The sequence below is a fragment of the Astatotilapia calliptera genome, chromosome 17, assembly GCF_900246225.1.
Source record: "Astatotilapia calliptera chromosome 17, fAstCal1.2, whole genome shotgun sequence".
Lineage (NCBI taxonomy): Eukaryota > Metazoa > Chordata > Actinopteri > Cichliformes > Cichlidae > Astatotilapia > Astatotilapia calliptera.
Genome location: NC_039318.1, coordinates 17299536 through 17313409, shown reverse-complemented (window position 1 = coordinate 17313409; position 13874 = coordinate 17299536). Strand labels below are relative to the sequence as shown.

Genomic DNA, 13874 nt, shown 5'->3' with positions numbered 1-13874 from the left:
TTTCACATTCTGTCTCTCACAGTTGAAGTGTACCTCTGGTGCAAATTACTGACCTCTGTCATCATTTTAGGTGGGGGAACTTGCACAATCGGTGGCTGACTAAATACTTTTTTGCCCCACTGTATGTTTGATCCTGGTGGGTCATGGACCCGGCTCGGGAGGTCTCTGTGAGCAGTAGGGATTATTATTATTATTATGATTATTATTATTATTATTTGGGGATGTGTGTTTTTCTGCACTATGCTTCTGTGTTCCACTTATATGTATAGTCAGGGTGTGGGTGTGTACATGTGTGGCTGGAGGACAGCCACATGCAGGCCTGATGGGTGTGGCCCTGCAGGAGGACTGGCCACGCCTGAAGTTCCTGCCACCAGTGTTGGGGAGTAACGGAATACATGTACCGCTGTTACGTATTTAAAATACAAAATATGAGTAACTGTATTCCGTTACAGTTACCGTTTAAAAAGGTGGTATTCAGAATACAGTTACTTTGTTGAAATAAATGGATTACACTGCGGTACTTTCCTGTTTCATATTTTGGCGGGTCAGGACCATTTGGGTTTTGTTTGACAGCGATGTTCTGTCGTTCCAGGCGGCATCATTACAGTTGCCATAGGTACAGGGTGACACGCTCTCTCTCTCTGCGACTGTGTGTTTCCTGGCTGAGAGAGCGCCTTTTTGATGTTGTTGTTGTGCTAAGCTATGTTTGGTTAGCGGCAGTGTGTTTCTTTTGGAAAATAAACGGCTGTGCTCCCTGGAAACTCGGGGAAGCAAGACCAAACGACACCTCTGTCTCCTCCTTGTCTGAGCTCACCACAATTGGACCCGGTTTCCACGCCTAAAGAAAACACTGGGAGCCGCAAATACTTTTTGACGTCTAAAATGAAGATAACACTGTATATATTGTGTTTTACCTTTATGCTTTGTGTGAACAACTAAGGTGTGTTGCTTATGAAATCCATGAAGTGCTACAGAGAAAATTACATTTTATTTATGTAATTAACACATTTTGGTGAATGTGCAAATCGGGGCTGTACGAAGTCACTTTCATCTTTACGCAGGACTGTAAGCTGTCATCTGTGAGGCGTGAGCGGTGTTTGTTTTTAACATAGTTCACGGTGGAGAATAGCTGCTGACATAATGTGGATCCGAAGATCCATAACTGGCCTACCTCGGGTTGAAAGTCTCGATAAATGCATGGCGTTTCAGCGTGTACACCAGCTTCCGCGAGTATGACGCTTATTTTGAGCGATGAAAAAATAATAGAATATAATTTTATTTTTATATTTTAATATCACAATAATCTTCCAATTTAGAACTACAAGTTTAAAAAGAACTAACATAAATAAAATACACTTCAGCTAAATACTTCTAATTTATTTTCCCAAACTACGCAGAGCCGCACTAAAAGGACTAAAGAGCCGCAGTTTGCCGACCCCTGGCCTAAAGAATGTAGCCTCATGGGCAGTGTAGTCCATGCTGCAGGGAGAATGGACTGCCATACACATTATGTGTCTGTGAGCGTGAGGAGGGAGAAAAAAGTGAGTGGAAAAGTACGAGTTGTAATCGAGCAAAAACGGGAGCTGGAAGCATGTAAATATAATAATAACCACTGCAGCCAAGAAGAGTGCCTGACGAGCCCAGTTATAAGTAGCTATTAAGACTCGACTGTACAGTGTGTTCGTGTTTTCCTCCAAAACAATAAGTTCTGTTGGAGCAGCCTTTCAACGCCTCTCTCTGTCTCTCGCGTCTCTTGTAAGCAAAGTTGAGCCACACAACAAAGTAAAGCTATTTTTCGGCTACGAGCCGACACGGAATTAGACCTTTACTAAGGTCCCTTTACTACGGTTCGGAGCCGCGGACCTTCAGTAACAGTAATAAATCACACAGCAGTGGTACATTCATGTAGCTGTAAAAAGCATGATAATATATTAAGTAATCCAAAGTATTCAGAATACGTTACTCTCATTGGGTAACGTAACGGAATATGTTACAGAATACATGTTGGGGCATGTATTCTGTAATCTGTAGTGGAATACATTTTAAAAGTAACCTTCCCAACACTGCCTGCCACACACCTGTTCGTGATCAGGGCTCGTCGGGGGAGCTACTTGGGAGTGTTGGAGCTCCCACCGGCGCGGGATCATTAAGCTAAGACTCCAAGTCAGTGTGTGTGTGTGTGTGTGTGTGCGTAGTATTAGGAAGTGCGGATTGTGTGTGCGCACGGGTTCAGTGTTTAACGGCTGCTTCTGTTATTGTCCTGCAGGTGGAACGAGGGACCAGAAGGGCAGCACGCACAGGGTGTGCAGAAACACAACTGCCGGAAGCACGAGCATGGACGTCGGAGGGGAAGACACACATGGGAGTCTAGGGAGCAAACGGGATTTATTGTGCATCTGTTACCTCACTGTAAATAAACGCACTGTCTACACATAGAGCTCCGTGCCTGGGTCCTCCTTTTCCCCATACCCCCACGGTCTGCCAGCCAGACCGTGACAGGTGTTCTTTATACACAACTGACAACTATATCTCTCGTTTTTTTTCCATTCATATTCCAATATATTGTCTATAGACACTGTCATGCTGTCAACAATCTTATACACGAGGCTCTTTCCAACATATGGAGCCACACCTCCTCATGCAATTTAATTCATATCCATCCAGCTCAATATCGGTTACCTTATCTGCCATAAGCCATGTTTCAGAGATTGCAATTATAATGAATGTTTTTTAAACTGTGCCAAGTATTCTTTTATGTTCTGGAAATGTGCATATAAACTTCTGATGTTGAAATGAATAAGTGATATTCCTTGCACATGCTGAATTGTGTCATTAAACTGTTGTTCATTGTAATAGCAACAGTTAGTCTCCATTTTATTTAGTAAATTGTTGTCTGGATCAATCTCATTTTCAATTTCTAACATGTATATTGTGTTAGTTGCAATATATAACTGTCAACATCATTCACAGGACATCCTCTCTATAATAGCTGTAACATTTACTTTTTTACTGACTAGTACTTCTCCACTAGTACTACTTTTAGTTGCTTTCTCAAGTGTCAGCATTTTTCTTTGTTAGGTGTTCGTTAACATAGTTTTATCAGTTTTTGTCCCTGTTTAAGGAACTGTTTCTTTTGTTTTCTGTTAATAACATGAATTATGATGAGAGGTTTCTCAACTTTTCTCAAAAGTTTTTTCTTGGAAGAAAGTGATATACGTCAGTGTCCTTGCTTTCTAAATTTATACCCTTGTTTCAAAAAAGGCAAATACCTGTTGTTCTAAGGAGAGTTGTTCTTTCTCTGAAGGTTGCCTATTTTCTCCTGCAGTAACATTTGCACATGATCTGTGCATGGTTTCCAGCCCATTCACTATCAGGCCATTCATTCTGGAGTATTGTTCCAGCTCACAAACTCGAGAGAGCAATCCTTTTAACCCTCTCCTCGTTTTGCTTTTTAAGGTCTTTTATCTCTCCCATTAAGTCCAGAATCACTTTTTGGCTGTTTTGAGATTTTTGTCATTTCTTCAGACATGAAGTTAACTGACCTCTATATATCTTCCAGAATAACTGGAAGATATATAGAGAAAGCTCAGAGGACAGAGCCTTCTCTATCGCTGCTCCTAATCTCTGGAACAATCTGCCCCAGCACATTAGAGAGGCCCCTTCACTGTCCACTTTTAAAACATGTCTTATTAATACCCATTTTTACTCCTTGGCATATGACACAATATGACCCTGATTTTATTGTTTTAATCTAATGTGCTGATTTTATTGTTTTAAATGTAATTCTAATTATCATTTTTTACTATTTTATTTTTTGCTATTTGTGGTAATTTTATTATTTTTAAGATCATTTTAATTATCATCTTATTTTTTTAAATTTTATTTTTATTTATTTTTTCACTTATTCAATGTATCATTTCTGGCACGTCAAGTGTACAGCACTTTGTGTTCAGCTGGGAGTTGCTCTGAAAGTGCTATATGATTAAATTGCTTGCTTGCTTCTTCATTGACTACACTTTTTCTTGGTGGCATAATGCAAACAGTCTTACCTCTTCTGTACAAAGGCTAAATGCCTAAGCTACAACTGAAATTTCAGTCGGTTGTATTGCCTGGAGGCTAATAAGGATGTCTGGTCCTGGGCCATTGGAGCCTGATCCTAGCCTTGGTTGACTTTCCTGGTGGCTGATGGTGGAGCCTGGTTGTAGTCTGGTGACTGGGCCTAGAAACTGAACCTTGCCTGAAGACTGCTGATGAAGATTGCATCTGGTTGCTTCTGGTATAGCCTGGGCTTGCTTTTTTTTTTTAATGCATGAAGCCATTTTTATTGCCAGTGTGTGAACAGAACTTCCTATAGAAGAAAAAAATAAGCTCTGTCTGAGTTGTCCCCTTTGAGTCTAAAGGCCCGAGGAGTCGTTTCTGTTTCCCACAACAGGTTTTTTGAGTCAGTGCCTCTCATTGATAGTCCTAATGCGGAAAAAGAAAAAAAAAACCACCAGGTAACATTAGCTTAGAAATTAAGTCTTCAAATCATCAACTCCCGCGCAACACAGGGTTTTACGCTTCTGTTGTTTAGTTCACTTAGTTTAGTCCTACAGAGATTATGGGCTCAGTCACTCTAAACTCTGTTTCAAAATGAAGGATTATCCATGGTATGTTCATTGGCTATTGATTTGTGATTAACCAATGGCCAATTGGTTTCATAGTCAGACTTGCCCCTTCTCATCATATGTTTTTTTTTAAACCAACAATGGAAACACTAATCTCAAGGCTATTGTAAAATACTATCTTGAGTAGATACGTTTAGCCAATTCATGCAAACACCAGCAACATACCACCAGGTCAAGAAAAGCAAGTGTTTATCTTGTGAAATCTAAAAATAGACGTCATTTAAAATATGTCAAAGTGAAAGTGAACTCTCATTCTGTTAGTACCATCCTTTACATTACTGTCACCTTGTAATTCTGCTTGACTGTGAGCCACTAGAGTTTGTATTCTGAGCTTGAGCTTGTTAAGCTGAAAGACCAGCAGCCATTTCTGATTAATTGCATATTGTGCATAAATCTCTGGACTAGCATGCTATATAAGCGGCTGCCAACTCTGAGATCAGTTAGGAACGGTGTGTTTTGTAACATAAACAGAGCTATCATTAGCAAGTAAACGCCTATATCTGGTATTGATAGATAACTGATATTCTCATATACACATTTAATTTGATTAGCCACAGTTGCTTCTGTGAAGCTAATATCAATAAATTAAAGTCACGAAGATCTGAAAATGAAAAAAGAATCTTCTATGGCGAGGCTTTGAAGACAAAAAGTTTGTTTTTATTTAAAGATTTCTATGAGGCACAATAGTTATCATTTTTATCGTGAAAACACGGGCGAAGCGGCTACCTGGGTCACATGATACAGTGCTGAGGTTCAAAAAAGATGGAGAGACGACAAGATACCTGCAGACAACACAGTTCTTAGTACAGAGGCATGATCCAAACACAAAAAACAGAAATGATTTGACAGTCATTAGAATAACACCGAGAATAATTATGGAGAAACAGTCAATGAAGAACTAAAACATTTAACCATCATCCACCTTTCAGTCACTGACTGTTACATTGTGGATTAAAACCGAAACATCTGTCAGAATGAAATGAAACGTTTGCTTGTGTTAAGAAGCTAAATACAGCGTTTAGTTGCTACTGCAGGTCACAGCTTAGCATATGGCTTTAGATAGAAAATCTAACATGGAGACCTCAAACAGAGACAATAAAACCTCATCAAGTCTCACGAAAATACACATAAATGCTACAAAAGCTACATTTTCTTTGGAGAGGACAAATGAAATTCATTGACGGCATGATGGCTTTTAAACAGCTGGATCCTGGATTATAAGGAAGTTTTAATGGTGTTAAAGAAGAAAAACAGGAGCTAACGGTAGAAACAGATTCAAAGTGTGCACAAATTTTCTTTCAGATAAACATCCCTTAGTTTTTGTTTTGTTTTTAGAAAGTTTTTATCCAACAGCATAATGGAAAGAGAAAATGTTGGAGAAAAGGGCAGAAAGAAAGTAGATGAGAGAATCAGAAGAATTAAAATGATAAAAGTGGCAAAAACAAGGCAAGCAAGCAAGCAAGGACAAGTATTAAAAGGAGCAGCTGTACAAATAGAAGAAAGGGTCCAAGAAGCAGAAAAGGTAAAGAATTGATGACTTTTGATTGACTCCTTCAGGCACTGATTATGTTTTAATGACGCTACATCACTCAGTCGTGTTTCTGCCTCTCTACATTCATGGAGTCAAACTGTTCATTCTCACTGTGACTGGATCTGTGGTTATTCCCCCTACATGTTTAAATGACTGACACAATATCTTTGTAAACTGGTGTTTATGTTTCCCTAAACGGTCTGGAGAACATTAGCCCAGCCAAGCTCACACTTTTTATCTTAATTAGGGGATTAGGATGGACCACTCTCCCTGAGGAAGCACTCCAGAGAAGTGCCCGTGGGAACCAGACATCCTGTGCTAGAAAGAAAGTGTGTTAGGGTCACGGGTGTCTCACACAGGACACCAGAAGACGAAAGCTTGTTTTTCTTCACAGGTTTCTGAAGAGCATCAGACAGACAGTATGCATCAGATGGTTCAACTCAATTTTGAAATGTGGTGGCACACTAAGGTGCTATATGTATAATCTTGTTTCTAGAACCAGAAGTACCATCTTTGGATATGTTATTAGCCAACGTGAGCTGGCTTTGTTGGCAGACTACATTAAGTAGCTTCTTTAGACAGTCTGTTAGTACAGTAATCACACAGCAGCCATGTTATTGGTCGGATAACATCATTAAAAGGCTCCAAACGGCTCCAACAGTACAAACAGAGGTCCAGTTCAGGGAGACCAGTTAGCGGAAGCGAAGCCTAGCAAACAGCTAGCAGCTATAGCCACCTGTGTCACTATCCACCTGTCAGTCAAAGAGGCCTCACCCCAGCAATGCAAACTTTAAACCTTAATACAATTTAAAAAGATGAGTTACAAACTAAAGGGTGAATACAGTATAAAGGCCAATTCAGTGATTGTATCAGGCTGTAAACATGTTTATTTCTGTTGTAAAGTGTTAATATGGGAGTCTATGGGTACTGACCAACTGCTGGCGCCCCTGCTGGACGTTAAAGGAACTGCAGCTTTTGGTACTTCCATGTTGGGTTTACTTTTCAGACCCATGTGTTGTCCCTTAAGCGATGACTTCCAATGAATTTTTGTTGAGAGAAAAGGTCTTTCTACAATTAAAATACAGAGAATAAACTGAATTCTTGCTTGGTATTAATTAATTTCAGGGGTAACCTTCTGATTTCTCATGGGTCAGCAGACTGAGAAGTCCCACCAATGTTCTCAGGTTTGTGGACTTTCAGCTTTTTCCACAGCTGTTCAGTTTCCTTAAGATCAGAAATTAAAGCCTCCCGTCATCATACACACATATTTGGGTCATTGTGCTGCAAGTGAGACAGACGCTCATTTTTGGAGCCTCAAGTGGACATTAGAGGAACGCCACTTGTGAATAAATTTGAATTTTGCACAAAGATCACTGATGAAGACAAAGAACAATCAGATATGAATCTGACGTATTAAACAAACAATACATTCATGCTCTCAGGCTTTTTTAAGGAATGGTTAAAAGGTGTCCAACAGTCAACACAAATCTAAGACAGGATGGACGTTCTCATGAAAAGTGATGTGAATAAAATGTGTTACAGCAGCAAAATTCAAGTTTACAACGAAACATGATGGCAGTCTCCTAGCTGAACCCGAGGAGGAGATGACAGGACAATAACAGCTCACTCGCTCAGAGAACAGCTTGGCAAAAATATTGCTTAAAGCAGGGTCGAATTTAGACTGCTGGGCATGTTTGAAAGGCGGTGGTAGACATTTGGAAACAACAGTTGATGATTAAAAACTCCCCCTGATACAAGATGAATCACACTTCGTGATTGCAGGTCTATTGTTAACTCTGCTACTTGGCAGAAAATTAAGTAATTTTACCCAGAGCGTTTCTGGAGATGAGCTTAAATATGTTTAAAGCACTTAATTTTTTGTCTAAACTCTTCCCTCAGCAACTGTCACGAATACCAGCAACACCAGGCAAACACAGCTGTGCAAACCAAACATCACATGTCCCAGCAGCTCTGCAGACTTCCTGAAACATGTTTCACATTGATCGTTCTTGAACAGATCCAGATTGAGAAGCTACTTCAATGTCTTCGCCAACATGTGGGAGCTGTGAAGATATTCAAATTAAAACTCCCTACAGCTTCTCCACCACCTGCTGTCTGCTGCTCAGCATCGTTACAGTTTGCAGACCGTTTAATGAGAAAAGCAGAGAGGCTTCAGCACCACCAAACATGGCTGCCTTTTCCACAGGACGTGACGTGGGGTGCCAACTGCTGCCATGGAGGAACGTCATCACGAATCAAAAGAGGAATTGCTGATGCCTTCAAAACAAGTGTTTGTGATTTCTTATTTAGCAAAATTTGAAACATAATTCTACTTAAATATGATGCTGTATTAATATAGATCAGCCATTTCCAGACTTGCAAGTTCAAAGGCCAACTTTCAAGTCTCAAAATCTCCTGTGGCATATGAGGCTAAGACGTTTACTGCTCCCAAAATTTTTAAACTTCTGATTCTTTTGTTGACTCGAGAAATAAAAGATAAAAGAATAACACTTAATTAACTTACATACTTTGCTATACTCAGGTGGCCCTTCAAATTAACATAAATCATACCAAGTGCAAAATTAAAATTTTATACACACAAATAAATCCTTCCTTATGATCCAGTATTAGCATGTGTATGACACATAATAATATGATACATAATAACTTAAATATTTTTATTTAATTTAGATCCTAACTGTTATGGACTGTTAAGGAGGATTAAAACTTTCACTGAAAAAGCCTCTAACTCTTGTTTCGCCAATTTGTAAAACTGTTATTTAAGATAAAACAATGTTTGAACGTTTGCCCGGTGCCTTTTTTTGTGTAATGTATCTCTGTTAGGGCACCGAGCTGCACACTAGTCTCTGACCCTGAGCTGGATAAGCGGAAGAGAATGGATAGCAGGATGAATGTTCATCGTCCAGGAAATCAAAAAAAGAAATAATTTGAGCTGGAATTTATTGTAGTGCTCCTTGGTACATTTGAATATTTCTAAATTTTCACAAGCTGATTATGACTGGGAACCAATAAGAAGATTTTGTGAGACATTTCTGTGGAAGCAGTACATACTGCCTCTGTGGGTACCTGTATAACGTACAAGCTATAAGCCTCCTGTCCCTTAGCTGTCAGCTCAGAGGTTTTTCCTGCCTGTACAATCAGGGTTGAAGCCGAGCGAAACCATCTGCAGCACAGAGAATCCCCCGAGCACCCGCACACTTTACTCACATGGTCTAGATTCTGTCCTCATTACTTCTGAAGGCAGCATGTGGAGGGAACCCCGGGCCATGGGCATGTGTCGTTTTTTTTTTTTACCTTGGAGTGATACCAAGCAACAACGTGTCTGTTTAACATCCTACCACAACCTTGTTATTGTCCTCCTAATTAGACTTACTGACGCTTTGCTTTGTTTTGAAGCGTTGAAAAGTGAACAATGTGGCACAAATTAAAGTAGAATTCTACTTCTAAATACTTTAAAATGCAGTTTTAATGGGCCAGAACCCCTATACTGACAACTGCAGTCCTGTAGATAACATTGGGATCTAAAGTTATCCATTTATGGATATTTTTCATAGAGTAATATTTAGTTATGGTGTTTAGCTTTAATGTCCATAGAAGGATTGAAGACTAAAAAACATTAAGAACTAGTAGTCTAATCCATAATCACCAAAATATGACAAAATTGGTGATGTTTCAATTAAAGAGACTTATGATGTACTTGAAACACCACTTCAATGTCCATAGAAGGATTGAAAACCTTAACAACAACAACAACAACAACAATAATAATAATAATAATAATAATAATAATAATAATAATAATAATAATAATAATAGCAAAAGTGTACTTTACATTTCCACCTTTTGAGCTTTTGCCTTGTGTCTTATTATTTTAATGGTACTGACCGGTAAGTTAAAGCCACGTGCATTTTGATGAACCAACTCATGATTCATTCATGATTTGCTTTAGGTTTGGTTTCAACTGGATGGAAACCTGGCTTAGTGAAATGGGACAGCACGTTTAACATCTTTCTTTTGACATAATTAGGGCAGTTTCAGCCCAGTTAGAGGAAATAATAAATTGCCAAATTTAGACCACAGAATGTTCTACCTCCAACATTCACTTTTAATTATATAGTATCAGACAAAAGTAATCTGTCAGTTGCTTCAGGATGCTTTATATCTTAAAGTAAAAAAGTTATAACTGACTTGCAGGCGCCTGGTCTCTTTTACACTCTACTTTGAAGGGAAACTGTGGTGCAGCTGATTTTACTGAGCTGAATACATGAACTTTGTATTTCTTTGGGTGCGACTTGAAGGGTAACGTTGTCAGTAACATTAGCTGTGGTTGTTTCTGCTGAGCTCCCTGCTGTCTGCCAACACCTTCACGGTTCAAAGAGCTCTTGCATCGTCAACCCTATAGAGGATTCGAGTCCCTGAAGCAATAGGATCCACTAATGGGCACTCTGATGAGTCACCAGTGTATTTGAATACATAAATTAATAGTGCAGGTTTAATTATTTAAATTGAATTCCAAATATTGATTTAAAAATACCCGTCTATTTGCCTTTTACTGGCTCTTTATATTTTTCACCTCTTCACTTTTTACCTTAAAATCCAGTCACAGAGCTGAGCAGCCAAAATGTTAGAAAAACCCACACCAGTCGACCTTTCAAAAAGGTCTTTGGAAACTCTGACTCTGAAAGTATTTCCAGAATATTCCAAGACTGTTTTAACCAACTGGATTTAACCTTCTAATATCCACCAGGTACCTGGCAAACCTTTTAGTGTAAACTTTAGGGCAGGGGTCCCCAACTCGAGACCTCAAGGGCCGGTGTCCTGCAGTTTTTAGATGTGTCCGTGATCCAACACAGCTGATTCAAATGGCTAAATTACCTCCTCATGTCTTGAAGTTCTCCAGAGGCCTGGAAATGAACTAATCATTTGATTCAGGTGTATAGACCCAGGGTGAGATCTGAAACCTGCAGGACACCGGCCCTCAAGGCCTGGAGTTGGGGACCCCTACTTTAGGGTTATATGGGCTTCAAAAACTAGAGTTGTTAAATGAGAGTTAAATGTCAGTCTCACAGTCTTACAGTTCTTCAGTTATGTCCATTTGTGTATGCAAAACAGGTGAAAATTACAAGGAAAAGTTGATGTGAACCTAAACTAGTGATCTGGCAGATGTTACGAGGTTAAAAACATCTTGCACAACCCCCCCCCCCCCCCCCCCCCCCCCCCAGTAAACAACCAAGAGCACAAGAGACGACTAAACAATCCAGATATTTTCTATGACCATTGATACAAATCAAAGAGAAAACAACAGTTGTGACTGTGTGCTGGTAAAAACTTTTTTCATCAAAACAAAATCATTGCTAAGCTCCTATAGGGTTCAAATTGTACTATAAAAGTGCTGTAGTAGACAACTATTTATCTTCACATATGTAATATGTCTCATTTGTTAGAAGACTGATGAAAGAAATTCTCAGCAAAAGACTGCCTTGAGTTGCACAAGCTAGAACAGCAGAGACAATCCTGAAGGTAACATCAGGACTTTGCACCTCTGTTAAGAAACATTCATGGCTACTGGGACTTGAAGGGAAACTACATTAATAAGAGAGCTACAGAAGAGCAGTTACTTCCCAAGAGTCAGTCCTTATGCTTGTCTTGTCCTGACTGCATCATCAATCACAGCGCGAGGGTTTGGGTTGGGCTTTGATAGCATCCTATTAAATCTAAATCTCTGATAGAATCTCAGCTTTCATGCTTTGTATAACAACTTAAAAACACAAGTCAAAGATCAGCACAAGGTGTCAAAATTTCTAAGAATCAAAAACCCTACCTGATTCAAATTTGGCTGATCTCAATCATTTTCTTGCGACAGTGTATTTGCCAGACTCACCTCAATCCAACTTTGTCCACTTTTCTAAAATTGAAATTAAGATCAGTGTTTATCGTTTTGAGATTGGAGGAGATCCAGCTCTCATCGCTGAGGCAAAAGTAGGTCATAATGGGACTTCCAGTTCAATAATCTGAACTGGAGATGGTTAAATTTAAATAACTTTTAGCCCATTCCCAGAATATCTTGAACATATATTGTTCTATATGTGATTAGTTGCTGCTGGACGAAGCCAGAAACTGATGGATGATCACTGAAAGATCTCTGATGAATACAGATTTTTCCCATTTAATAGTTGGAACAAACTTATTTATATAGCTGGTCTATAACAAATTATATAATCCAAATATTGGAGCTCACAAGTAAGCTGAAATGACTGAACAAGTATAACAGATAAAGATACTTGATAAGAGACCCTTAAAACACCAGAACTTAATAAGTCTGGGTTTCTTGATGACTAGAAACCAGACCCAAAGTAGAATCAGCTATCAGTACCCAACACCAACTACCCTCATTTAAACAGCCTTTCATTGCTAGTCAGAAGATTTCCACTGATCCACTTTAAGCTAAAATCAGGAAAAAGTCTGAAGTTTTGTATAGTCTTCCTGCTGAAATCTATAGGCAACAGTGGATGTCCCCTCATCTTCACCTCATTCAAACATTCTGATCATACCAACCAGTCCGGACAGCAATGGGTTGTTGGTGGCGTCTTTAGCCATTAAGTCGACTTCGCCCACCGGCTCATTGGCATTCTTAGTGATTTCATGCTGAAGAAACATCTTTCTGCTCGCTCTAATGTTCCCGATCTCTGCGCCGCACTGGGACCGCAAACAGCGGCAGGGTCCTTGAGGGCGATGACAGCTCGGGGTCAGAGTTTGTCGTGAGTGGGTCTCTGGCCTTGCTGCCGCAGCGGTCAGGTGGCATGGCAGACAGGTCTTGGCAGACCTCATAGGAGCACTTCCTCTTCTGGAGGGCCTCGGCTCGAACAGCCAGGGAGCGAGCACATACCGTCAGGAGCACAATGAGTGTGCCCAGAAGGAGGGAAACCATTGGCCAAAGAACACAGTGTAACAGGACACTGGTGTCATGGGAACGGCGCCACAACACGTCATCAGGCCTGAAATAAAAAGAAGAAAAAGTAAAAGCACGAATTTAACATGGTGTTAAAACACTACTCTTGGGATTGACTGTTAATTCACTGACCTCCTGCAGGTCCTTCTACTTTTACTCCTTTTTCATACCAAACCATCTCCTGTCACTAAAATTAAAGGCTTCCTACTAATATTTCATGTTACAGACAATGAAAGCAAGATAGAAGCAAGCACCCCCTTAATCACATCCCATCAGGAAAGCTTTGTTTGAAAGTGCCGAATCAGGTGAGCAGTAGAGTAATTTTTCCACAGTAATGACAATGATTTTTTTCTATAAGAGGAATTGCCCCCTGCTGGTCATTAGAAAGAATGCAGTTAAGGTCCATGGGCCTCACTCGGAGTATATTTAATGACTAGCTTGCTTAACTCAACAAGTGTTTATGTTGTTATTCATTTAGGTAGTATAGCTAATGTTACATTAGCTGGATATCGTTAACTGCAATCCAACATCGGCATACTCAAATAGACATCTTACTAAAGATAAACAAAATCTATCTCTCCTTTTGAAAAGTGGCATTGTCTCATTTCTGAATCTCAATCTTCACATGATTAAAATGAATTGTACACCTAACAATTTAACAAAGAAAGGCAAAGCTGCTTCTATGTAACAACAAAAACTAACAGCA

General features: G+C 39.6%; 1 protein-coding gene across 2 annotated transcripts in view; it reads right to left on the bottom strand.

Annotated features, from left to right (window-relative positions):
• Nucleotides 1-11421: 11421 nt before the first annotated feature.
• Nucleotides 11422-13874, bottom strand: part of LOC113009375 (calcium-activated potassium channel subunit beta-4) — a 37535-nt gene continuing 35082 nt past the window's right edge. For both annotated transcript variants that reach the window (XM_026147638.1, XM_026147639.1), the window contains exon 4: nucleotides 11422-13214. In XM_026147638.1, the coding sequence (XP_026003423.1) occupies nucleotides 12890-13214 (325 nt within the window). In that variant the 3' untranslated portion in view covers nucleotides 11422-12889. The remainder of the gene's footprint in view (nucleotides 13215-13874) is intronic.